Source organism: Salarias fasciatus, chromosome 23, assembly GCF_902148845.1.
Source record: "Salarias fasciatus chromosome 23, fSalaFa1.1, whole genome shotgun sequence".
NCBI classification, from domain to species: domain Eukaryota; kingdom Metazoa; phylum Chordata; class Actinopteri; order Blenniiformes; family Blenniidae; genus Salarias; species Salarias fasciatus.
Window position 1 is genome coordinate 34,815,804 of NC_043766.1, and position 24,243 is coordinate 34,840,046.

General features: G+C 46.9%; 1 protein-coding gene and 1 long non-coding RNA gene across 3 annotated transcripts in view; both read right to left on the minus strand.

The window, feature by feature from the left end:
• Positions 1-459: 459 nt before the first annotated feature.
• The window catches only part of LOC115382175 (NACHT, LRR and PYD domains-containing protein 3-like), an 86,086-nt gene continuing 62,302 nt past the window's right edge, over positions 460-24,243 (minus strand). The window contains exons 10-11 of the mRNA XM_030083861.1: positions 1,385-1,558; positions 460-1,301 (exon numbers count right to left, since the gene is read on the minus strand). Coding sequence (XP_029939721.1) covers positions 1,091-1,301; positions 1,385-1,558 — 385 coding nt within the window. The 3' untranslated portion in view covers positions 460-1,090. The remainder of the gene's footprint in view (positions 1,302-1,384; positions 1,559-24,243) is intronic.
• LOC115382253 (uncharacterized) lies at positions 9,113-14,172 on the minus strand. 2 transcript variants are annotated; one of them, XR_003930512.1, is made up of 3 exons: positions 13,994-14,172; positions 12,154-12,463; positions 9,113-9,275 (listed from the first exon to the last, which is right to left on the minus strand). It is a non-coding gene; the product is annotated as an uncharacterized LOC115382253 (long non-coding RNA). The 2 variants fall into 2 exon arrangements; XR_003930513.1 differs by having other exon boundaries at positions 12,154-12,466.

The following is a 24,243-nucleotide window of genomic DNA, read 5'->3' on the forward strand; positions in this document are numbered from 1 at the left end:
GCACGAATGTAGCATCTCCCCAAGGCTCCGCCCTGCTCCCACACCTTTGGAGAAGCTCCCGTTGGGAGCGATACGCACTGGACGCGGAAGTGCGCTAGCGGAAGCGCCACGCGCACAGAGTTTGTGATCGCCTCCAATGTCATTAACCTTTCTGACTGCCCGCACACAATGCGCATAGGAGCGCAGCGCGCCCGCTCCGCTTCGTTCTATTTTTCACGCGAGCCGCAAGCGCCGAGAGCGCCTTGGCAACGCACACGCGCTCTGAACCAGGGCCAGTGCACGCCATTGAAATGTACGCGCAGGGGGCTGGTAGAACGGCGAAGGGATTTGATTGGTTTCTTAAGAGCGGTCCGTGCCTTCCGATTGGTCGGAGTTTTTACTGTCCTGTGGCCGCTACAGTGGTCAGATTTTTTCCGCACCTTTTTCCGTCCACATAATGTATTGACTTCTCCCAGAGGGCAAGGAGCATTTCACTCAGTATGACAAAAAGTGCTTTTGGACAACATCGTCTACCCTAACTTTAACAAATACATCAAATTAACCTTAAAGTTGATCCACAACATAATTATACCTGTAAGTTGATGCCAGTGGTGACTGGCCAAGAGGCGTTCTGACACTGTTCAGATATTGAACAAACTGAGTAAATAATTGGAAGACTGTCCAGCACTGAGACCTCCGGGCAAAAAATAAAAAAGTAAAGTGTCATCTGCATAAATCACTAAGGTGCTCTTGTCTTAAATAACACTGTTAATATCCTGACTCTTCCTGATGTGTTTTGCCAGTGGCTCTGAGGTGAGGAAAAAGGGAGGAGGAGAGTGGGCATCTCTGTCTGGTCTACAGAGCGGCAAGAGGGGAGAGGACATGATCAACACTTAAGTCTCTGACGGATTATTCATAGTTTTATTTTCCTTGTTTGTTTTTGATAAAGTGCTCTTCTAAACCTGTCAAAGACAGAGCACGTGGTGTGATAATGATAGAGCGAGTGTTACATATGTGTTTAACATTTAGGAGCCTTCTCACATGAGAGTATTAAAACCTCCTCCTGGTAAATCCTGTCCGATCATCAACTGGAGACATTGTGAAGAACATCTCAGTCTCCAGGATGAGCTCCGGTTGTGAGTTCATACCTGAGAGTCTCCAGTTTGCAGTGTGGATCCCCCACAGCAGCAGACAGTTGTTTGACTCCTGAGTCTCCTGGATGGTTGTAGCTCAGGTCCAGCTCTGTCAGATGGGAGGACTTGGATCTCACAGCTGAGACCAGAGAAGCACAGCCTTCCTCTGAGACCAGACACCCTGACAGACTGGAGACACAAACACGGCTGCATCAAGTCAAGAAGGAAGAAGGAAGATCCTCCACATGATGAAGCAGCAGCTGGATCCTGACCTGAGAGCTTCCAGTTTACAGTGAGGACTCTCCAGTCCAGCAGAAATCAGCTTCACTGCTGAAACCTGCAGGTCGTTGTTACTCAGGTCCAGATGTGTCAGACTGGAGGACTGAGAGCTGAGAACTGAGGACAGAGCTCCACAGCTTCTTTCCGACAGACCACAGCTGCTCAACCTGAAGAAGAAGCAACAATGAAAACCAGATCAATATTTGTTATGGACTCACTTTCTACTTATCTGACTCGGAACATCACAAGCACAGTGAGTAGAGGATGTCATTCTGCTACTTTCCTGCCAATCACACATTGGAAAATGTACTGTGTGCTTTTACTTCATGGATAGCAGTGGAGAAAACATCAAATGTGACTATGTTCCACTGAGAAGTTCTACCGATGTTCTATAGAAATAGGGAGGGGGAACAGAGTGTGTTGAATAATAATTCACGATCATGTCAGAACCTGAGAGTCTTCAGTTTGCAGTTTTTATCCTTCACTGCATCAAACAGCATCTTCACTCCTGACTCCCCTGGATGGTTGTTACTCAGGTCCAGATCAGTCAGACTGGAGGACTGACAGGTGAGAACTGAGGACAGAGCTTCACAGCTTTTCTCTGACAGACCACAGCCGCTCAACCTGAAGAAGAACCAACAATTAAAACCAGCTGACTGTTTGTCATGGATACAGTTTTATGGGCTCATTATTAAGCCACCAATATTTTGTAGCTTTCAATGAATGTTTGCAGATAACAGAGTTTCTTTGTCCACCTTTTTTTTTTCATTAAGGACAAAAACAATCTGAATAAAAAACATCTACTTTTGAATGTGCAGAACATTTACATTCATGGAAAAAAACAGCACTTCCTATGAAAAAAACTCTTTTCACAAACGCAAAACACAAAACTGCGTGAAAGATTTTGAAGTTGTTGCAATTTTTGACCTCAAATTCATTCCTCTATCCTATCGGATAGTGACAAATCCAACTGTCCAATCAGGGATCAGATGGTGTTGTGTTCTTCCACACTGCTGTGGACTCTTCAAGGGGAGGGGAGTATCAACATGGTTTAAATAAAAAACTGATACAAGTCATCTCCCAGTTCTGGCTTGAAAATTGAAAACCAAAACTCTGACAATGAGTCTTTGGATTATGTGTTAATTTTGCACGTCATGGAATAAAGTTAGACCAATTCATTATATCAAGCTTGCTTTGACAACAAACCTGACAGATGTTCTTCATTTTAAATGGAAGTGACACATTGAGTCCACCACCTGCAGCTGGTGAGATCTGCTGTTTTCTGGGCTACTCAAGTCATTTAAGATATCAAAGTCGTGAAACGATGTGCCTGAGCCACATGCAACAGCAGGGAGTTTTCCTGAAAGCACCAAATAAATCACTGAAGTCATTCTGTAGCTTCATTGAACATCTGATGGGTTCTCTGTCCTCTCCTCCTCCTCTTTCTCCTGCTCAGTGTTCCTCATGTTGTCTTACTGCTTGGCCTCCATTAGTGATAACAGTACCTGTACTGAAACATCATGTCTTTGAGTGCACATATCACACACACACACACACACACACACACACACACACACACACACACACACACACACACACACACACACACACAAACACACATACATGCACCTGTGCCATTTTCAGCTATTACAAATGTCTTTGGGTTTTCCGTCAAAGCAAGCTTGAGAAAATGAATTATGGTTGTATTTTATTTTACACCTTGTTTTAAACACATAATGGGAAATCACAGCAGGCAGTTTTTAGTGTTTAAATTCCAAATCTTCAAAATGGATGTAGGAGACGACTGTTTTTCTTTTTCTGTATTCTATTTTTTAGCCCATGTTGAAACAGTCCTCCCCTTGAAGAGTCCACCGCGGTGCTGCAGGACAGAAAGCCACCTGCTTCCTCACGAATCTGGTTGATTTGCCATCTTCCAATCGCAGAGGAGTAAAGATGAAAACAAAATTTGTAACCACAACTTCAGAGTCTTGCATGACATTTTTCTGCTTTGCATCTGCAAAACATCATGTGTGAAGAAAAACTTCTACTATTGGTTCCAAATGGAAATCTCTCTTCTTTTTTTTTAAAGACCATGCAAATCCGTTGTTGACACATTCACCAATATGAATTTTCCAGGCTGATTTTTTTTACAGGATGACAAAACTTGATGTACAAAAAGAATCTCATGTTATCGTTAAAAATATTCGTTGGAAACTTCATAATATCTGGGCTTGATGTGAAGCTCACTCAGTTGTTCATATTAGTTCATGAGGTACGTACAGAGTTTTGTTGGAGGCTTTGACCACTGGCAGCAGGTTCAGAAGAGCCTCCTCTGAAGGAGAGTATTTCTTCAGGTCAAACTCCTTCAGATCTTCTTCTGATGACAGTAAGATGTAGACCAGAGCTGACCACTCAGCAGGAGACAGACTGGCTATTGAGAGACTTCCTGACCTCAGGTACCGTTGGATGTCCTCCACCAGAGAACCATCATTCAGTTCATTCAGACAGTGGAACAGACTGATGCTTCTCTCTGCAGACTGACTCTCATTCAGCTTCTTCTTGATGTACTGGACTGTTTTCTGATTGGACTGTGAGCTACTTCCTGTCTGTGTCAGCAGACCTCGAAGGAGACTCTGATTGGTCTCCAGTGAAAGACCCAGGAGGAAGCGGAGGAACAAGTCCAGGTGTCCTTTTAGACTCTTCAAGGCCTCGTCCACAGCTCTCTGATGGAGATGGTGGAGATCTGGTGTTGTCTTCATCTCTTTGGACGTCCTGGATGTTTCCTGTTGTCCATCCAGCAGGTTGATTCCAGAGTTGATGAAGGTCTGATGGACATGAAGAGCAGCCAGAAACTCCTGAAGGCTCAGATGGATGAAGCAGAACACACTGTTGAGGAGGCCTTTCTCCTTTTTCAAGATCTTTGTGAATATTCCTGAATACTTTGAGGCTGCTTCAAGATCGATGTCACAGTCTGTCAAGTTGGAGGGATAGAAGATCAGGTTTCCTTTCTGCAGCTGATCAAAAGCCAGTTTTCCCAGAGACTCTGTAATCTTCCTGCTCTCTGGACTCCAGGTTTCATCTGAGGTAGATCCGTCATACTTGACACTGTTCATTTTGACCTGGGCATTCAGGTGCTGGATGTACATCTCAGTCAGGGTCTTGGGCAGCTCTCCTCCCTCTTTGTTCTCCAACTCGTCCTCCAGAACTCTAGCGGTGATCCAGCAGAAGAGTGGGATGTGGCACATGATGTGGAGGCTTCGTGACTTCTTGATGTGGGAGATGATCCTGCTGGCCTGCTCCTCCTCTCTGAACCTCCTCCTGAAGTACTCCTCCTTCTGGGGGTCGGTGAACCCTTGGACCTCTGTCACCACCATGTCCACACAGTCAGCAGGGATCTGAATGGCTGCTACAGGTCGTGTGGTGATCCAGATGTGAGCAGAGGGAAGCAGTTTCCCCCTGATGAGGTTTATCAGCAGAACATCCACTGAGGTGGACTCTGTAACATCAGTCAGGATCTCAGCTCGACGGAACTTCAGAGGGAATCGACACTCATCCAGACCATCAAAGATAAAGATCACCTGGAATTCTTCAAAGCTGCAGATTCCTGCTTCTTTAGTTTCAGTGAAGAAGTGATGAACAAGTCCCACCAAGCTGAACTTCTTCTCCTTCACTACATTCAGCTCTCTGAAGGTGAATGGAAATATGAAGTGGATGTCCTGGTTGTCTTTGTCTTCAGCCCAGTCCAGAGTGAACTTCTGTGTCAGGACTGTTTTCCCAATGCCAGCCACTCCCTTTGTCAGCACTGTTCTGATTGGTTTAGACCTTCCAGGTGAGGCTTTAAAGATGTCTCCTGATTTGATGATTGCTTCCTCTCTGTTTGGTTTCCTGGATGCTGTTTCAATCTGTCTGACCTCATGTTCCTGATTGACCCCTGCAGTCCCTCCCTCTGTTATGTGGAGCTCTGTGTAGATGTCGTTCAGGACGGTGGACTCTCCTTGCTCAGGGATCCCCTCAGACACTCTCTGGAAGTCGTCCTTCAGTTTGGACTTGAGTTTTTCCCGACACTTCTTAGATATCGCTGACAGAAGAACTTTTTGAGGTCCGTCCTTCCCTAATTATTTTTTTATTCCGAAAAAAAAGAGACAACTTCATTTTGACTCATTTTCAAACTGATCTCGAATAAATTTAGTTAAACACACATACTTATTATACAGCTCACCAGAAACTTGAAGATCTTAGCTTTGATATTTGGGTTTGTATAATCAGAAACAATCAACTTAAATAAGATGGTCCTTAAGAAGGTAAGTAATAAAGAATCAAGAATAATTTTCTCATGTGTTTGTTTTCTCTTCAGCTTATTGGACTGTGAATTTCAGACTGGGTGCAAAATATCATGCAGAAATCAGAAACTGATCTTCAACAACAATAACTACGATTGTTGATGGGTTTTTTTTGCAGTCATGTATATTTTTTATCAAATGATATATCAACATCAGAAAAATGAAAAGATCAAACATTGTAAAAGTAGAGGACAGTTTGTCTTTTTTACCATTTCACCTGTCATGATTCATCTCTGTTGTTTCACGTTGAGTAAATATAAGTTATAACATCAAGTTTTCATGTTTCAAAGACTTACCTTCAGGTTCTGCGGTGTTTATGGTGTGCTTATCCCATATCCACTTCTTCCCCATTTTCTCTAACAGTAGTTTCATGAGATCCAGAGCATGGTTGCTGTACCTGTCGTGAATCTGTCTTGCTGTGTCCATCTCGTTAAATGTCTCCAGTTGTCCTGCTGGAAATGGTTTGCATCTTTCAAAGATTCCAATTTGACCCAAATGGAACTTAAATCTTTCAAATTTTTCACGTCCCAAATCATCCAGCATTTCCAGGATCACTTCTGGAGTTGAGCTCATCTTTGACCTTGTGAAGAGTCTGATTTATCTCACTAAACTTTCACTGTGTTCATAGACTTCCTGGAAAGACCATGATGAGGAGCTGATATGCTTTAATGCAAGTGAGATGTTTCACTCTGAAAAACACAAAACAAGAATCCTCATGAGCTCCTTTCCAATCATTTGCTTGTTTCAGGTTCAGTTTTATCAAAGACAATGTCTGATTCTATTTGGTACGACTACCACAGATTCAATGAAATATTCTTGACAACTTGGAGTGCAGACCAGGAGTCAGAGACCAGGAGTCAGAGACCAGGAGTCAGGGACCAGGAGTCAGGGACCAGGAGTCAGAGACCAGGAGTAAGAGACCAGCAGTCAGGGACCAGGAGTCAGGGACCAAGACTCAGAGACAAGGAGTCAGGGACCAGGGGTCAGTGGCATGGGCAGAATTGATGTTCGTCATGCAGGAAACCAAGGTTTGGTACCCAGCTCGGACATATGATTGTTTTTTTGACTCAACTGTGGGGTGGGGTGGTAGCAGTGGCTCAGGGAGTTACGCTGGAGACAGGCGATGATTGGCAGTTGTTTCTCATGATTGCTGATTGTCTCTCTCCCTCTGTCCCTCAGCAATGGCCGGGATCAAAAAGGCCAGAGCTCCAGTGAAGGAGGCGGCAGAGCAGAGCAAAGTCTGCTGGCTGAAGAACATTCCCTTGGGGAGAATGCGGAGAGACAACAACGGCCTGTGTTTCATCTGTGCTGGTGAACTCACGTTACATTGGTGCCCAACACACCAGCAGGGGACGTCAGAGACGCAGCCGGTGCAGCCTGTGGAGGTGTTGCCCAAAATGATGGCAGACGTAGCCAGGATGCAGCAGGAACAGCCTGCCATGAACCAGGGATTCCTGAAGTCAGTGTTGGTACAGACCGAGAAGCAGACCTGGGTCCCAGTCGGATGGCGCACCCAAGAAATGGCCAGTCCCTCCATTCTCCGGCCTCACTCTCCACAAGATGGCAGTGACAGACAATCCCCAGACATTCAATGAGATTTTTGAGGCCACGGTGGAAGCATGCAGGTGGCAAGCGACTGAGTGGGCAGTGAGGCCGCTCCTCCTCCTGACTGGGGAAGTGCAGACAGTGGCGCGGCGCTTCTAAGACATCAAGAGGGCAGTTCTGGACAGACTTGGACACACATCGGAGGACCACCACCACGGCACACACCTTGGGAAGGCGGAGCAACTCTTCCCCATTGCCTTCAAGTTCAGAGATGCCACGTCTCGGTGGTTAATGGCTGATCAAGACAACCAAGGAGAAGAGGATCATGGAGATGATTATTACAGAGCAGTTCCTGGATGGGCTGCCGAAGGGGATGGTCGAGTGGGTACGCTGGCATCGGCCCAGCAACCAGGAGGCAGCCGTCATCCTTGCTGAGGACCACCTGGTGGTCCATTCCCAGAAGGTGGAGAAGACCCCAGCTCAGAGCTCGGGGAATCCAGTCCTGGGTAGAAGCAGGAGGGCAGGGTAGCCCAGGGTTCAGCCACAAACATCAGACACTGCCCCCTCCCCCTACTAACACTGGCCTCGTGCTGCTTCCTCCTCCGAGTGTTCTTCCCAACCCACTGGGGGCCCTCAGAGGACAGGGCAGGAGTATTGGAGGTGCAGACGGACCAACCATCATTGTCCCAACTGTCCCCTCAAGATCGATCTACCTACCTACCTAACTATCTACCTACATCCCTCCCTCCCTCCCTCTCTACCTACCTACTGATGTACCTACCTACCTACCTACCGACCGACCTACCTCCCTACCTCCCTCCCTACCTACCTCCCTCCCTCCCTACCTACCTACTCACCAACCAACCGACCTACCTACCCACATACCGACCTCTCTCCCTTGTTGAAATTCAGTTGGTGACTTTGAAAATGTCCTGAGACAGACTGAAAGAATTCAGGGAAAAGGTATCAGAAGGAACAGTGTTTTAAAGCTCTGTGGCTCTGTGTTCTGGACAGACAGACATCAGAGTTCAACCATGGATTTAAAAAGGACACATAAGGAGTCATGAGAGCACAGGCCTCTTTTGCACATGGATCTGCCACTTCTGGTGCCAAAGACATTTGAAAAGCTCCCTGTGAATTTGATGGGATGGAATAGTTGATACTGAACATACTGTATTCACTTACCCCATCAGAAGGAAAATGGATCGGGACTGTCAGTGCTGATGAAAATACTGGAAAGCTGCCTGTGAGATATTTCTCCCAATATGAAGAGTCTGACGACGGCCATCATAACGCTCCTTTAACTTATGACAGCGTCAAGAGACTTTTCTCTGGTTTTATTGCTTATATTCTGTCCAGCCTGCCTGTAATGACTGTGGTTATGTAAGGCAGTTCAGTTCCTCTGGTAACAGAGGAACTGAACTTCTTCTTTGCTGCTCTGGTTGAAGAGCAGCAAAACAAAACAGCTTCATCACGTAGCCTATGTGCCACATCTCTCTTGTTCTCTCCCTCTTTTACTCCTTCAGGTCTGGACAGTGAAATTTAACAGATTATAGGTCTCTGCTCTATATCCTCTCATTGGTGTAGATATTCAAACATCAGTGACGTTCTGGCTCCACCACTGGTGTGTGTGTGTGTGTGTGTGTGTGTGTGTGTGTGTGTGTGTGTGTGTGTGTGTGTGTGTGTCCATACCTTTGAAGGACTGAAGTGTTTTCAGGTCAAAATGAGTTGAATTCTGGTCTCAATATGAAGTGAAAAGGTGAAAAAGAAGAAAGGAGCAGTCAGTTTGAAATGAGAGGATGAAAAGTCTTCTGCTCTGTTCTGGAAGCTTCTCATCTTCTTTCCCTCATGAGGAAATGTTTTCTCCCCCTTCAGAGAAATCAGGTGTCCTGCAGAGCGCTGGAGGAAGGAGGGCTGAGAGGGGAACCAGGACGTGACTTCCTGTGTCTGTGGTCTGCTTCTCAACAACAGTCGCCGTGACCTGAACGTGCACTCACTTCTGCTTCTCAGCACAAACCACAGCAGACCAACACACACACAGTTCACACAGCTTCAGCTCTCTCAGCTCAGCCTCTGCACTGATCAATAAAACTGTCTGTTGACAACGATGTGACGCATGTAGGACTAAAAATAGTTGATCTAATCTGATCCAATCTAATCTGTACATACATATATATTTATATGATGTCTTCTGAGTCTGGTTCTACAGAAAGTCTCCTCTGAGTCTGGTTCTACAGAAAGTCTCCTCTGAGTCTGGTTCTACAGGTTTCTTCCATCAGATCCAGTCTTTCCTGTCCACTGTCTCATGTTGATCTTTTTTTTTAAATTAAAAGGCAACTCCGGTTTTTTCACACCTGGACCTTATTTCTAGGTGTGTGCATGCTCATATACTCACTCAGACAAACATCGTGCAGCTCGGAGTCCTCCAGAAGTTATTTAGATCCAACCGACTTAGCGGGGGCCACGGCAGGGGAGCTTCAGCGCGTGACATAATCTCTGCAAAATCGCTCATTTCAGCTATATTTTTTCATCCATCGCCAGTGTTATCATAAAGTCAGCTCATCTACCGTCTTCAGGTGGGTCAGCTGACAGTTTTCGCTAACTTAGCCACAATTAGCTCGAATGGGAACGTTGGAGCTTCTCTCCCCAGTACAGAGGCACTCTGAGCCGGCTCTGCTCTGCTCTGATGGGATCTCTGACACCGTGCTAACTTCGCCACAATTAGCTCGGATGGGAACGTCGCGGAGCTCCTCTCTGCCTCCGTGGTTATGCGGCGAGTCCCCGCGCACTCCGTGGCCAGCACGGAGCGCATCTCCACCCGGGAGCAGAGATCCGAAGCTCTCCCATCAGCCTCCATGGAGCAGCTCCGGGCCATTTACCCAATCGGCCCCAACTCAGCCCCTGGAAGCCGCGGCCTGCTTCACGCACCTTTGTGGAGCAAGCTGCGGCGCGGCAGCTCCGGATCTCCGCTCCCGGGCGGAGACATGCTCCATGCTGGCCGCGGAGCGCGGGGACCCGCCGCATAACCATGGAGGCGCGTGAAGCAGGTCGCGGCTGCTGGAGCTCTCCTGTCACCTCCGTGGAGCAGCTCCGGGCCGTTTAACCAATCGGCCTCAACTCGGCCCCAGGAAGTCAGGCACCCAGGCGCTGTGACAGCCGAGGCTGACTCAAAGTGCTTCTCTGCTGGGGAGAGGAGCAACGTTCCCATTTGAGCTAATTGTGGCTAAGTTAGCAAAAACTGTCAGCTGACCCACCTGAAGACGGTAGACGAGCTGACTTTATAAAATGTGGCAAAGGATGAAAAAATATAGCTGAAATGAGCCATTTTGCAGAGATTATGTCTCGCGCTAAAGCTCCATCGCCGTGGCCCCCGCTAAGTGCGGCTAAATCGGTTGGATCTAAATAACTTCTGGAGGACTCCGAGCTGCACGATGTTTGTCTGAGTGAGTATATGAGCATGCACACACCTAGAAATAAGGTCCAGGTGTCAAAAAACCGGAGTTGCCCTTTAATTTCTTTGCTGATAAACTGTTTAGCATAATTCTACAGACTTCTGTGTCCCACTAGTGTGTGTGTGTGTCTGTGTGCTGCACATCCGTTTGTGGTGTGTGTACGTGTGTGCAGGCACGTATGTGTGTGTATGCGTGGCTGTGGGTGTCTGTGCAAGCATGTGTGAATGGCTCATTGTTTGTGTGTGTGTGTGTGTGTGTGTGTGTGTGTGTGTGTTCCTCTCACTCAGTGTTGAACCATCAGACGGTCCAGGTTTCCATGGCTCTAAACATCCTGTGTATATGACGGACTGCAGGTGGAACGGATTGTAAATGTGTCACATAAACACTGAGTGGATCCGCTTCACTCGGAGTGGATTGTATTTCTGATCCGATTGTACGAGGTGGGCTACGCCGATCGATAATCCGCCCTGTGTCTCATATAAACAGCGGCTGACAGCCGAGCAGATTAAATAGGTAATTAGTCACTCCTCGCTTGAGTTCCCTATTCCCTATTCATGTGGAGACGTCCTGCTGGACTCGGTAAAGTCTTCAGAATGGCGGTTGGGAACTCTATGGATGATGTCACGGAAGGTCTGTCCATTTAATCTATGCTGTAAACACATGCTGGCAGCAGCAGATGTTAAAATAAGACGCACAAAAGACTCTAAACTTATAAATTTACTGTAACTGTAGAAAACTGACATTCGCTAGAACAATCTCAAGTTTCAGTCGATATGTCAACATCTATTGGACACAAGTTAACATGGACACCAGTTAATTCGAAACATCAGCAGGTGGAGTGGAGCCCCGGTGCTTTACACCGAGACGTGCCGCTGGGCGGTGCTCCGGCCAGGGGAGCTCTCGCTCTTTGAGCAGGGTATCATGGAGATGTTGGAACATTATTTGAGCAGATATCAGCAGATAAAAACTCTCTGCTGGGCGCTGAGGACTGCTGCTGCAGAGCTACACACCTGAAAGTTCCCTGACAGACTTTGTCCTCATGTCACAGGACGCTGTATAATCCACTTCACCAGGACCCTGGAGAACCAGGATTCATCCTGGATCGCTTTGTATGCCGTCATGTAACAACTGCCTTTAACATGACTGTTTTCAGTCAGACTGAAAGAACAGCAGGTAAACTGTTCCAGAGTTCCTGTTTCCTGTTCAAACAGAGTCAAACCTGCTGAGCTCAATGAGAAACTGTTCTAATGTCAGCCTCTGCAGGAACTCAAGCTGGAACCATCAAACATGTCATAAACACACAACTGCACTGAACACACACAGAAAACACAACACCCTCAATACAAGCAGTGTGTGTGTGTGTGTGTGTGTGTGTGTGTGTGTGTGTGTGTGTGTGTGTGTGTGTGTGTGTGTGTGTGTCCATACCTTTGAAGGACTGAAGTGTTTTCAGGTCAAAATGAGTTGAATTCTGGTCTCAATATGAAGTGAAAAGGTGAAAAAGAAGAAAGGAGCAGTCAGCAGTTTGAAATGAGAGGATGAAAAGTCTTCTGCTCTGTTCTGGAAGCTTCTCTCCTTCTTTCCTTCATGAGGAAATGTTTTCTCCCCCTTCAGAGAAATCAGGTGTCCTGCAGAGCGCTGGAGGAAGGAGGGCTGAGAGGGGAACCAGGGCGGGACTTCCTGTGTCTGTGGTCTGCTTCTCAACAACAGTCGCCGTGACCTGAACGTGCACTCACTTCTGCTTCTCAGCACAAACCACAGCAGACCAACACACACACAGTTCACACAGCTTCAGCTCTCTCAGCTCAGCCTCGACACTGATCAATAAAACTATCTGTTGACAAGGATGTGACGCATGTTGGAGTAAAGAAACGCTGATCTAATCTGATCTAATCTCATCTGTACGGACATATGTATTTATATGATGTTCTTTGAGTCTGGTTCTACAGAAAGTCTCCTCTGAGTCTGGTTCTGCAGGTTTCTTCCATCAGATCCAGTCTTTCCTGTCCACTGTCTCATGTTGATTTTTTTTTAATTCATTTCTTTGCTGATAACCTGTTTCGCATCATTCTACAGACTTCTGTGTCCCACTAGTGTGTGTGTGTCTGTGTGCTGCACATCCGTTTGTGGTGTGTGTGCGTGTGTGCAGGCACGTATGTGTGTGTATGCGTGGCTGTGGGTGTCTGCGCAAGCATGTGTGAATGGCTGATTGAGTGTGTGTGTGTGTGTGTGTGTGTGTTCCTCTCACTCAGTGTTGAACCATCAGACGGTCCAGGTTTCCATGGCTCTAAACATCCTGTGTATATAACGGACTGTAGGTGGAGCGGATTGTAAATGTGTCAAATAAACACTGAGTGGATCTGCTTCACTCGGAGTGGATTGTATTTCTGATCCAACTGTACGAGGTCATCTATTCCAATCAATAATCCGCTCTGTGTCTCATATAAACAGCGGCTGACAGCCGAGCAGATGAAACAGGGGATTAGTTGCTCCTCGCTTGCGTTCCCTCGTACGTAGTGACGTGATGACGTGAGCAGTAAACGGGAAGCAGGACAGAAAAAAACAAGCAGAAGTAGTCAACGGTGGTTGAGAAAGACTTCTCTAATAAAAACAGAGAGAACAAACACTGGAGAGGAGAGATGACTGCAAATCCCTCCACAGCCAGTTGTTCAAAGAGCTTTGTAGCAGACTGTTAGCGACCGCCTGGGTGGTGTTATGGATTAACTGGTTCCCTTGTTAATGAGTGATGGATTTCTGTAAACACATGCTGGTAGCAGCAGATGTTAAAATAAGACTGGTTAAAATAGGACTGCTGCTGCAGAACTACACACCTGAGAGTTCCCTGATAGACTCTGTCCTCATGTCACAGGACGCTGTATAATCCACTTCACCAGGACCCTGGAGAACCAGGATTCATCCTGGATCGCTTTGTATGCCGTCATGTAACAACTGCCTTTAACATGACTGTTTTCAGTCGGACTGAAAGAACAGCAGGTAAACTGTTCCAGAGTTCCTGTTTCCTGTTCAAACAGAGTCAAACCTGCTGAGCTCAATGAGAAACTGTTCTAATGTCAGCCTCTGCAGGAACTCAAGCTGGAACCATCAAACATCTCATAAACACACAACTGCACTGAACACACACAGAAAACACAACACCCTCAATACAAGCAGTGTGTGTGTGTGTGTGTGTGTGTGTGTGTGTGTGTGTGTGTGTGTGTGTGTGTGTGTGTGTGTGTGTGTGTGTGTGTGTGTGTGTGTGTGTCCATACCTTTGAAGGACTGAAGTGTTTTCAGGTCAAAATGAGTTGAATTCTGGTCTCAATATGAAGTGAAAAGGTGAAAAAGAAGAAAGGAGCAGTCAGCAGTTTGAAATGAGAGGATGAAAAGTCTTCTGCTCTGTTCTGGAAGCTTCTCACCTTCTTTCCTTCCTGTGTCTGTGGTCTGCTTCTCAACAACAGTCGCTGTGACCTGAACGTGCACTCACTTCTGCTTCTCAGCACAAACCACAGCAGACCAACACACACACAGTTCACACAGCCTCAGCTCTCTCAGCTCAGCCTCTGCACTGATCAATAAAAACTATCTGTTGACAACGATGTGACGCATGTTGGACTAAAATCAGTTGATCTAATCTGATCTAATCTAATCTGTATATATTTATATGATGTCTTCTGAGTCTGGTTCTACAGGTTTCTTCCATCACATCCAGTCTTTCCTGTCCACTGTCTCATGTTGATTTTTTTTAAATTAATTTCTTTGCTGATAAACTGTTCATCATCATTCTACAGACTTCTGTGTCCCACTAGTGTGTGTGTGTGTGTGTGTGTGTGTGTGTGTGTGTGTCTGTGTGCTGCATATCCATTTGTGGTGTGTGTACGTGTGTACAGGCACGTATGTGTGTGGATGCGTGGCTGTGGGTGTCTTTGCAAGCATGTGTGAACGGCTCATTGTTTGTGTGTGTGTGTGTGTGTGTGTGTGTGTGTGTGTGTGTGTGTGTGTGTGTGTGTGTGTGTGTGTGTGTGTGTGTGTGTGTGTGTGTGTGTGTGTGTGTGTGTGTTCCTCTCACTCAGTGTTGAACCATCAGACGGTCCAGGTTTCCATGGCTCTAAACATCCTGTGTATATAACAGAATGCAGGTGGAACGGATTGTAAATGTGTCAAATAAACACTGAGTGGATCCGCTTCACTCAGAGTGGATTGTATTTCTGATCCGACTGCACGAGGTTGTCTACGCTGATCGATAATCCGCTACGGGTCTCATGTATACAGTCCTTGATGACGTGCGCAGTAAACGGGAAGCAGGAAAGTCAAAAACAAGCAGAACAACTCGACAGTGGTTGAGAAACACTTTTCTAATAAAAACAGAGAGAACAAACACTGGAGAGGAGAGATGGAAGCAAATCCCTCCACAGCCAGTTGTTCAAAGAGCTTTGTAGCAGACAACGAGCAGACCGAACGGTCGGTGTTATGGATTAACTGGTTCCCTTGTTAATGAGTGACAGATTTCTGTAAACATCTGCTGGTAGCAGCAGATGTTAAAATAAGATTCACAAAACACTCTAAACTTAAAAATTTACTGTAACTGTATAAAATCCACATTTGCATGAACCACTACAAGTTTCAGTCGGTATTTCAACATCTGTTGGTCACTGGTTAACACAGACACCATTTAGTTCGTAACATCAGCAGGCGGAGCAGAGCCCCGGTGCTTTGCACCGGGATGTGTCGCTGGGCGGGACTCCGGCCAGGGGAGCTCTCGCTCTATGAGCAGGGTATCATGGAGACGTTGGAACATTATTTGAGCAGATATCAGCAGATAAAAACTCTCTGCTGGGTGCTGAGGACTGCTGCTGCAGAGCAACACACCTGAAAGTTCCCTGACAGACTTTGTCCTCATGTCACAGGACGCTGTATAATCCACTTCACCAGGACCCTGGAGAACCAGGATTCATCCTGGATCGCTTTGTATGCCGTCATGTAACAACTGCCTTTAACATGACTGTTTTCAGTCGGACTGAAAGAACAGCAGGTAAACTGTTCCAGAGTTCCTGTTTCCTGTTCAAACAGAGTCAAACCTGCTGAGCTCAATGAGAAACTGTTCTAATGTCAGCCTCTGCAGGAACTCAAGCTGGAACCATCAAACATGTCATAAACACACAACTGCACTGAACACACACAGAAAACACAACAGCCTCAATACAAGCAGTGTGTGTGTGTCTGTGTGTGTGTGTGTGTGTGTGTGTGTGTGTGTGTGTGTGTGTGTGTGTGTGTGTGTGTGTGTGTCCATACCTTTGAAGGACTGAAGTGTTTTCAGGTCAAAATGAGTTGAATTCTGGTCTCAATATGAAGTGAAAAGGTGAAAAAGAAGAAAGGAGCAGTCAGCAGTTTGAAATGAGAGGATGAAAAGTCTTCTGCTCTGTTCTGGAAGCTTCTCTCCTTCTTTCCTTCATGAGGAAATGTTTTCTCCCCCTTCAGAGAAATCAGGTGTCCTGCAGAGCGCTGGAGGAAGGAGGGCTGAGAGGGGAACCAGGATGTGACTTCCTGTGTCTGTGGTCTGCTTCTCAACAACAGTCGCTGTGACCTGAACGTGCACTCACTTCTGCTTCTCAGCACAAACCACAGCAGACCAACACACACACAGTTCACACAGCTTCAGCTCTCTCAGCTCAGCCTCTGCACTGATCAATAAAACTATCTGTTGACAAGGATTATTCCTGTATAAATTAGTAAATATGTATGCTTTCACTCAGGAGGCGTTGGAAGGGGAGATCGTCGACAATGAATTTGTATAATCCTTCTGAATAGAAACTGTTGTGTGTTTATTAGCTGAGAGCCATCCTGTCCACTCCCTCCTAATAAACCCCCCTGATTGGCTGAAGATTTGGCCCCGCCTCAGCTGTCAGTGCTGTAGACATGAATGTATGTGTGAAATACATTCACTATATTTGTCAGTGAAATATATTCACTATATATGTCAGTGAAATATATGACAGTTAAAAATATTCACTATATATGATAGTGAAATATATTCACTATATATAACAGTGAAATATTTTCACTGTACGAGATGGTACCCAAAAGAAACCGGAATTTGGTCAGAAAATAATAATAATAAAAATGAGTTTGGACTTCTGGCCATCAGATGTCCTGCAGGTAAGCCTCGTGCATATCTGTGAAAAAGCTGAGCTCCCAGAGTGACGCTGACGTCTGTCAAGCGCTGTTTATAGCAACAGAGTGCAGCTGTGGTCTGCGATTTTTCTAAAATGGCAACATTGCCAGAGCAGCGCGTGAACATTAAATTCTGCTTTTTGCTGGGAAAAAACAGCAGCAGAAACACTCAGCTTGTTGCAGCAAGCCTACAAGGATGATCAGGTCCATGAGTGGTTCGGGTGGTTTAAAAAGGGCCAGATGTCGGCGCGTCAGGTCCGCTCAGCCATGAAAACAATGCTGAGCTGCTTCTTGGCTGTCCAGGCTCTCGTCCACAGCGAGTTTGTCCCTCCAGGTCAGACTGTAAACCAGGACTACTACAGGAAGTCCTCATACGCTCCGTGGGGATGTGAGGAGGAAGCAGAGCGTAGTGGCGGAGTGGAGCCGGTTGATCCACCACCACAGAGCGCCAGCGGACACGGCGCTGCGCCTCACGCAGTTTCTGGTGAAGAATGAGATGAATCTCCTCTCCCATCCGCCTTATTCGCCAGATGTCGCCTCGAGTGACTTTTTCTTGTTCCCCAAGTTGAAGAAAGAGCTGAAGGGACAGCGGTTTGCAGATGTGGAGGAGGTGACAGAAAAATCGCAGCCGGCCCTGAATGGCACGATTACGCACGGGTCTGACGACGCATTGGTCAAGTGGGAGACACGGCTGGAACGCTGCATTAATGCGGATGGAGATTATTTTGAAGGCGACGGTGGTGTTTTATTTTGAAATGTCAGAAATAAAAAGTTACAATCAAATTCCGGATTCTTTTGGGTACCCCCTCGTACAAAGGCATCCTTATTTGGTTGCTTGGTTTCTTTTGCTGGCTCTCGGAGGAGGCGGACGCTTTTTCGATCGCTCCCTACTTGCTTCTCCCTCCCTCTTGTCTCTGCTTGCTGCTCTCTGTCTCGTCTGTTTGACTGGAGGAATCACTTGACTTGGTTTTTTGAACAAACCAAATATCAACCATAGAATTGATCAGCTGGTCTCTCTACGCAATTGATACGAGTTTTTCAACAAAGAGCACAGGAGCGGGGGACCCTGCCTGTCCGGACGGGACTCGGCATGCTGGGTATGTGATGGACACCCGGGAGAGGTGGAGGGGTGTCACATGCCTGGCACCCCTGTCCGTCGAGGTCATTGTGGATGATTACATTTTCGGATTTATGATGATCGGCCTGCTGCTGATTGGCTTGTGCTGCGACCTGATCCTCTGGAGGATTAAGAAGACCGCCACCACAAAAGACGTCCAAGGGATGACGGTCTTTCCAAATCAATGGGCAACAGCTGAGACTGACCGTTTGTGCGAACTCTTCGAAAGGTGGACATTTTGGGTTATGGACGATTGAGACGCTAGTTGGATGTCACCATCGCCGAGAGGGTTAAGCCAGCTTCTGTCTGAAAGTGGAGATACCGAGCAAAGGAAGGTCAAACGGCTCTTTATTGATTGCTTTTCTATCTTTTCTATCTTCTCTCTCTCACTCCCAGCTGCTACCCAAGTTCACCTTTGGACTGCTTCGTTCAAGGCCGTCCCGGCAACGACCATCCGAGCTGGAGCGCAAAGGGGAGGCGGGCCAAACCACACACACGTACATCGACTGATGAACTGAAATGCCACATACATGCCACACGCACTCCCTCCCCCACTCTCAACGTCTCCACCACACTTTTCTGCTGACGACTAGTGGTCACGACGTGTTGTGCTGAATATGCAGTTGCGACTGTTGATCCGTTAGTCTGATAGCAACTTGTCTCACGTGTCTTGCTATGTTTGTGAGCAGGTTGGCTTTTTTTTGGTCTCTCACTTCCAATCACGACTCCCTTTTAGAACCGTGATCTGAATTGACGTATCTTTTTTTTTTTACCACCCCCTCCCCCCCAATCTCTGTCTGACTTTCTGTAACTCTGTTTCTTTTTCAAGACGGAGCACCGTAATTGGCTGCCTGGGCGTCTTAAAACCCAAGCAATTTCGTTGTAACTTGTAACTTCGGTAACATGTTGCGATGACAATAAAGGCTATTCTGATTCTGATTCTGATTCTGATTCTGATTTGTACGGTCTCATGAGGGATAAAAACTCTTGCGTGGTGCCGATCTGATGGCCCTGTTCTTCTTTTCTCTTTCGTAACCGGTGAACTTGGTTGCTCCATGATTCCACAGTGACGGTCCATGGGTAGGATATGCTCCTTGTCAAGAAATGAGGAGTGTTTGGGGCTCAAAGCTGGCACTCCTCTCAAAACATTAAATGTCTCATTTGAAAAGCGGTGTTTCATCTCCATCAGTAGCTTGTCTATTACAGGAAAGAAAGAGTGAATCTTTAGGTCGTTCGAACTTTTCATGCGTTTTCTTTCCAACGTGGCCTCCACAACTCTCCACTTGTTTCCCCACCGTCAGAAGTTTTTTTTGTCCATCCGTGGACGTTTTTGAAAAACAAAGCGATCCAGCTCAGCACCGTTCACCACGCAAGCTACCAAACTAACAAAACATGCCTCACCAGCCAAAAACGGATGAGTGGGGTCAAAGGTTATGGGCGTAATCTCGTACATATTTCGGCATTTTTTCAAATTGATAAGTTTTATATTTTCTTATTTAAAATTACTTTGAATGTGTATTGCACAGCTGAAAATAAAATTACATAAAAAATTTAAAATTTTTAAATTTAAATTTTTTTCGGGGGTGCTATGGGGCACTTTGAAAATCCCAGGGGTAGCTGAAGCACCCCCAAGCCCCTCCCTGCCTATGTGCTCTGTATTGCCGAGTCTTTGGACTATTTCAAAAAGAACTTGAAGACTCTTTTATTCAGGGAATCTTTTTGCTGATTATTCACCACATAAATGTGTAAAACTGTCTTTATTTCTTAATTCTTGCTCTCTGCAGCACTTTGTGATTTAATCTGCGAAAACAGCTTCATCAATAAACTTTACTTACGTTCTTATCAATACAGTGTGTGGGAACAGTGTGAATGAGAACTGTGTGTGTTGGTGTGTCGATGGGAGCCGCCCATCCAACAGCACCTGTAACACAACCTGCTGATTCCCTCCACCACCACCTGATCCAGGTACAGCTGAACAATCATACCAACAGTGGAGTCCAATTATCGAGTCTCAGGACGGTCTCATCTCAGCTTGTGTTCCCGCTTAGTGGATGAATCATCCAATGCTTGGTGATTCTGCTTCACAATGGGTGGGTTCACATAGGACTTTTACTCCTCTTTAATTTTGAATAAATGATAATTCTGATTTAAAATGACCACCTAATCCTGAATGAAATGTTTATTTCGAATAAAACGTAATTCTGAATCAATTGGCCGGTACTTCTCATTGTAAAGCAGAATTAAATGTAAATTTGACATGTAAACCTTCTATTCCACCTTGACTTTATTCCAGTTGTTCTCCTCATGCTGGTTCCCTGAGCACAGACCTATTCTAAGATGGCAGCCTGTGGGAAGCATTTGACTCAATCGGACAGAAGCCATCAGAGAAATGGATATCATGACAGGAGCAGGTAGACGGAAACATAAAAACGTGGAATTTTTTAAAGGTCTTGCATCAAAGTTAAAACAGAAACAAAGTGAGAAAAATATGCATACACTGTCACTTCCACCCGCTGTCCAATCAGAACCCTTCTCAACCCCAGAGTTACTCCTTCCTGTTTCCCATGTGTATACAGAGGAGAATATCATAATTCTCATTGACTTCATTCAGAATAAACTAATTTGCCGTATACGTAAGATGCTGTCAAACCCTCTGAGTGTTTCCTGCCTAAACACAGTGTAAAACCCACTTACCTCAATAAAAACCAGCCCAAACCTCAACCTCTGCAGAAACTGAAAAACATGTAACAAACACACACAACAAACTTGCCAGTTGTGCTTCCGCGTACAGACTTGCGACCAGGGTTGGGAGGGTTGCTTTAAAAATGTAATCCAATTACAAGGTAAGGCTGGTTTTCACACTACAGGATAATTGGGACGAATTTAGCCTTTATCTTCTCCTCTTCATCAAATCCAGCAAACAGACTCCCTGGAAGTGCCAGGCCTGTCATGGTGCCCTCTTTGTTGTTATGCAAAAGAAATTATAGTTACTGAACCTAACTACAGTTCTACGAGTGTGTGCGTGTGCCCACCGACGGGCTTCGCTTTTGGTACTCTCCCTGGCGCAAGCCAAACACTGAGACAGATCAAAACAGCTACCGCGCCAATCGTGCCCACGCGCTGGCACACTGCCCCGCCCCAACCGAGGGGATATCAGCAGCACGAGCCCGCACAACTTCCTTCCTACAGCTGGGATTGCAGGTCGGTGGGCACGCACACACTCGTAGAACTGTAGTTACCTTTAGTAACTATAATTTCTACTTCATGTGGTGCCTGGCCCACCTACAGGCTTTGCTATTAGTACACTACCAAGGTGGAGACCGTAGGGATAAATGTACCCCCAGCTGGAATGGCTGACGAGATTGATGCGGAAAAGGAAGCAGGCAGGCTGTACGCCCAGTACCACCACACCAAACCTCCAAGACACCGGCGGCCAGCAACCTCGCACCGAGGCACTGACCACAGACGTGTCTGACAACAACCATAACACAACGGCACACATACGCCGGCCAGGACTCCCCAGAGTCACAACGGCAGGCAACAGGACCACACACGGCCTGAATCCCTCCAGGGAAGCAGTAGCCGGCCACGTCAAGAACCAACACAATTAAGCGACAGAACCCCTGTTCTCGCTGAAAACTGACATGGCCTCAGAATCTGTGCACATATCCATCAGGTAGGAGTGCACAAAGGTGGACACAGAGGCACAAGAGGTGGCCTGGCAGATGTCACCCACCGTGACACCCCTGCACAGAGCCGCAGAAGCGGCGACACTACGTGTAGAATGAGCGCGAACCACCGAAGAGGCGGGCGGTTCCGAGCCTCATACGCAGCCGTAATAGCGCCACCGACCCAGTGGGCAGGGCGCTGCGAGGACAGCGGGGCACCACGCCCCCTGGCTCCAAATCCCATAAAGTGCGGAAACCAGCTGTATGCTCAACGTAGCAACGCAGAGCCCTGACCGGACACAGCAACCTCAGCCGTGGATCATCCACTGATGAACCAGGCGAGGAGCAAAGTGCCCTGATCCAGATCACTCTCAACCGGAAGTCCGAAGTGATCACTTTGGGATGAAAAGTTGGGCTATGCCCCAGCGTAGTGAAATGCAGCGCTGGCAAAATAGTCGTAGAGAGCCGCTCAATGCTCATGGCCAGGGAAACCTCGGGCGCATGAGCAGAGGATTGTTACATGCCGTCACCTCGGCAAGGACGGGTGTCTGGTCGCAGCCAGAACGTTCCTTGGCCGCCTCCATCCACCGCTTGTCCCAAGCAGCAGCAGGCAGGGCCACCAACGTCGCCGGAGGGGGGGAAAGTGCCCGGCACTCCCAGCCGTATGAAAAACCAGGGCGCAATGAGCACGGGACGTCTGGAAAAAACCCGCAGGAGAAGGCCTCCGTGACACCGGAGCCTCGTCCCATGTGTGTTGAGTGCCCTGGGGGGGCTGTGGTGAAGACAGCTGTCGAGACGCTCCGCCGGGTCAGATTCCCCGGGTGCGGAGTGGGAAACACGGCTCCCCAGAAGGCAGTCCGGCACTGAGCCTCTTCCAGCGGGAGGACAGGACAGGCCAAAGAAGCACTTACTTGAACCAGATGCTTACCTGAAGCAGACGAAGCAGCTGTCCTTTCCAGAGCGGTGTGCTGCAGCAGCGGCAGGTGAAAAAGGCCCGGAGGGCGACTCATATCGGGCCTCATATCGGGCCGGCTTGTCCATGTCCTCGTCTTCGTCTTTGTCTTTATCTTTGTCGTGAGAGTGGGAGCTTCTCGTGATCAGTCAGTCTCATGACTGAGAAAGAAGAAGGGAGTTGTGCGGGCTCGTGCTGCTGATATCCCCTCGGTTGGGGCGGGGCAGTGTGCCCGTGCACGAGCGGGATTGGCGTGGTAGCTGTTTTGATCTGTCTGTGTCTGGCTGGCGCCAGGGAGAGTACCAATAGCGAAGCCTGTAGGTGGGCTAAGCACCACACAAAGTAGAACTGTTTTTTGAGCAGCACAAATAGACACTGCATTTGTGATTCATACTTCTTTCATAAATAGTTGCACAAAATCACCTGAGGCATTGTTTCCATTTTATTGTAAATATTTCTGTATAACTGTGTTGTTTGAGCCTTCTTGAGTGTTTGGAATATATAGATCGGATTTGCTATAGAAGTGATAAAAGTCATTTGTTACACGTTTTTGACAGAAAACTGACTTTGGATTCATATATTTTTCTTTTAGTGACACCATAAACATCTAAACAGTCATTCCTTTTCCTACAGTACAATAAAAAAAACACCCAGATCAGGGATTTTGATTACAAAATAATGATTTATTTTCAGTGACAACAATGGACAATTCAACAACAAAAAAACTCAAGCAAGATTTCAGAGTGAGTGAGTGAGTGAGTGAGAGAGAGAGAGAGAGAGAGAGAGAGAGAGAGAGAGAGAGAGAGAGAGAGTGTGTGTGTGTGTGTGTGTGTGTGTGTGTGTGTGTGTGTGTGTGTGTGTGTGTGTGTGTGTGTGTGTGTGTGTGTGTGTGTGTGCACTCCTCTCTGGTCAGCTGGTGCTGACTTCCTCTCCAGAGTTGTGATGGTGCCTCTTCAGGCATAATTCGGTACTTCATTAAGTTCTCAGCTTGGTAATCACAGACAAGCCCAACCGGGGCTCCCCAAAGCAGGTAAAAAAAAACATGAAAAAATACAATTCCAGTCTAAAGACATCCGTGGCAACCAGAGACAGGAATTAGATTGACGTCTAAAGATGTCATTGGCAGTCAGTGAGGTAATCAACCCCTCCCACCTTCTGATTGGCTCCTCCTCCTTCCTGCTGTCAGAAACAGAGATCATCCTTCCTACAGATCACACAGAATCACTGAAGAACCAGGAGACCAGAGTCCAAATCCAGCATAGAGAGGATCAGTGAATGTCGCCTTGAAGGTGTGGAGGTGGATCAGAGAGTCAGAGGAGACTCTGAAGAAGGACAGAGAGCCAGCAGGACAGTCCACATACACTGCTACTCTACCAGAGGAAGAGGAGGAGGAGGAGGAGGAGGAGGAGGAGGAGGAGGAGGAGGAGGAGATGGATGTTACTGTCTTATTGTGTCGGACATAGTAACCTCCACCAGAACACTCCAGACTCCAGGACTGATGATTCCATCCGAACACAACCTCATCACTGACTCCTTTCCTCCTGATTCCTCTGTAACTCACTGATATTTCAACATCTCCGCTCCACTCGACCTCCCAGTAACATCGACCACTCA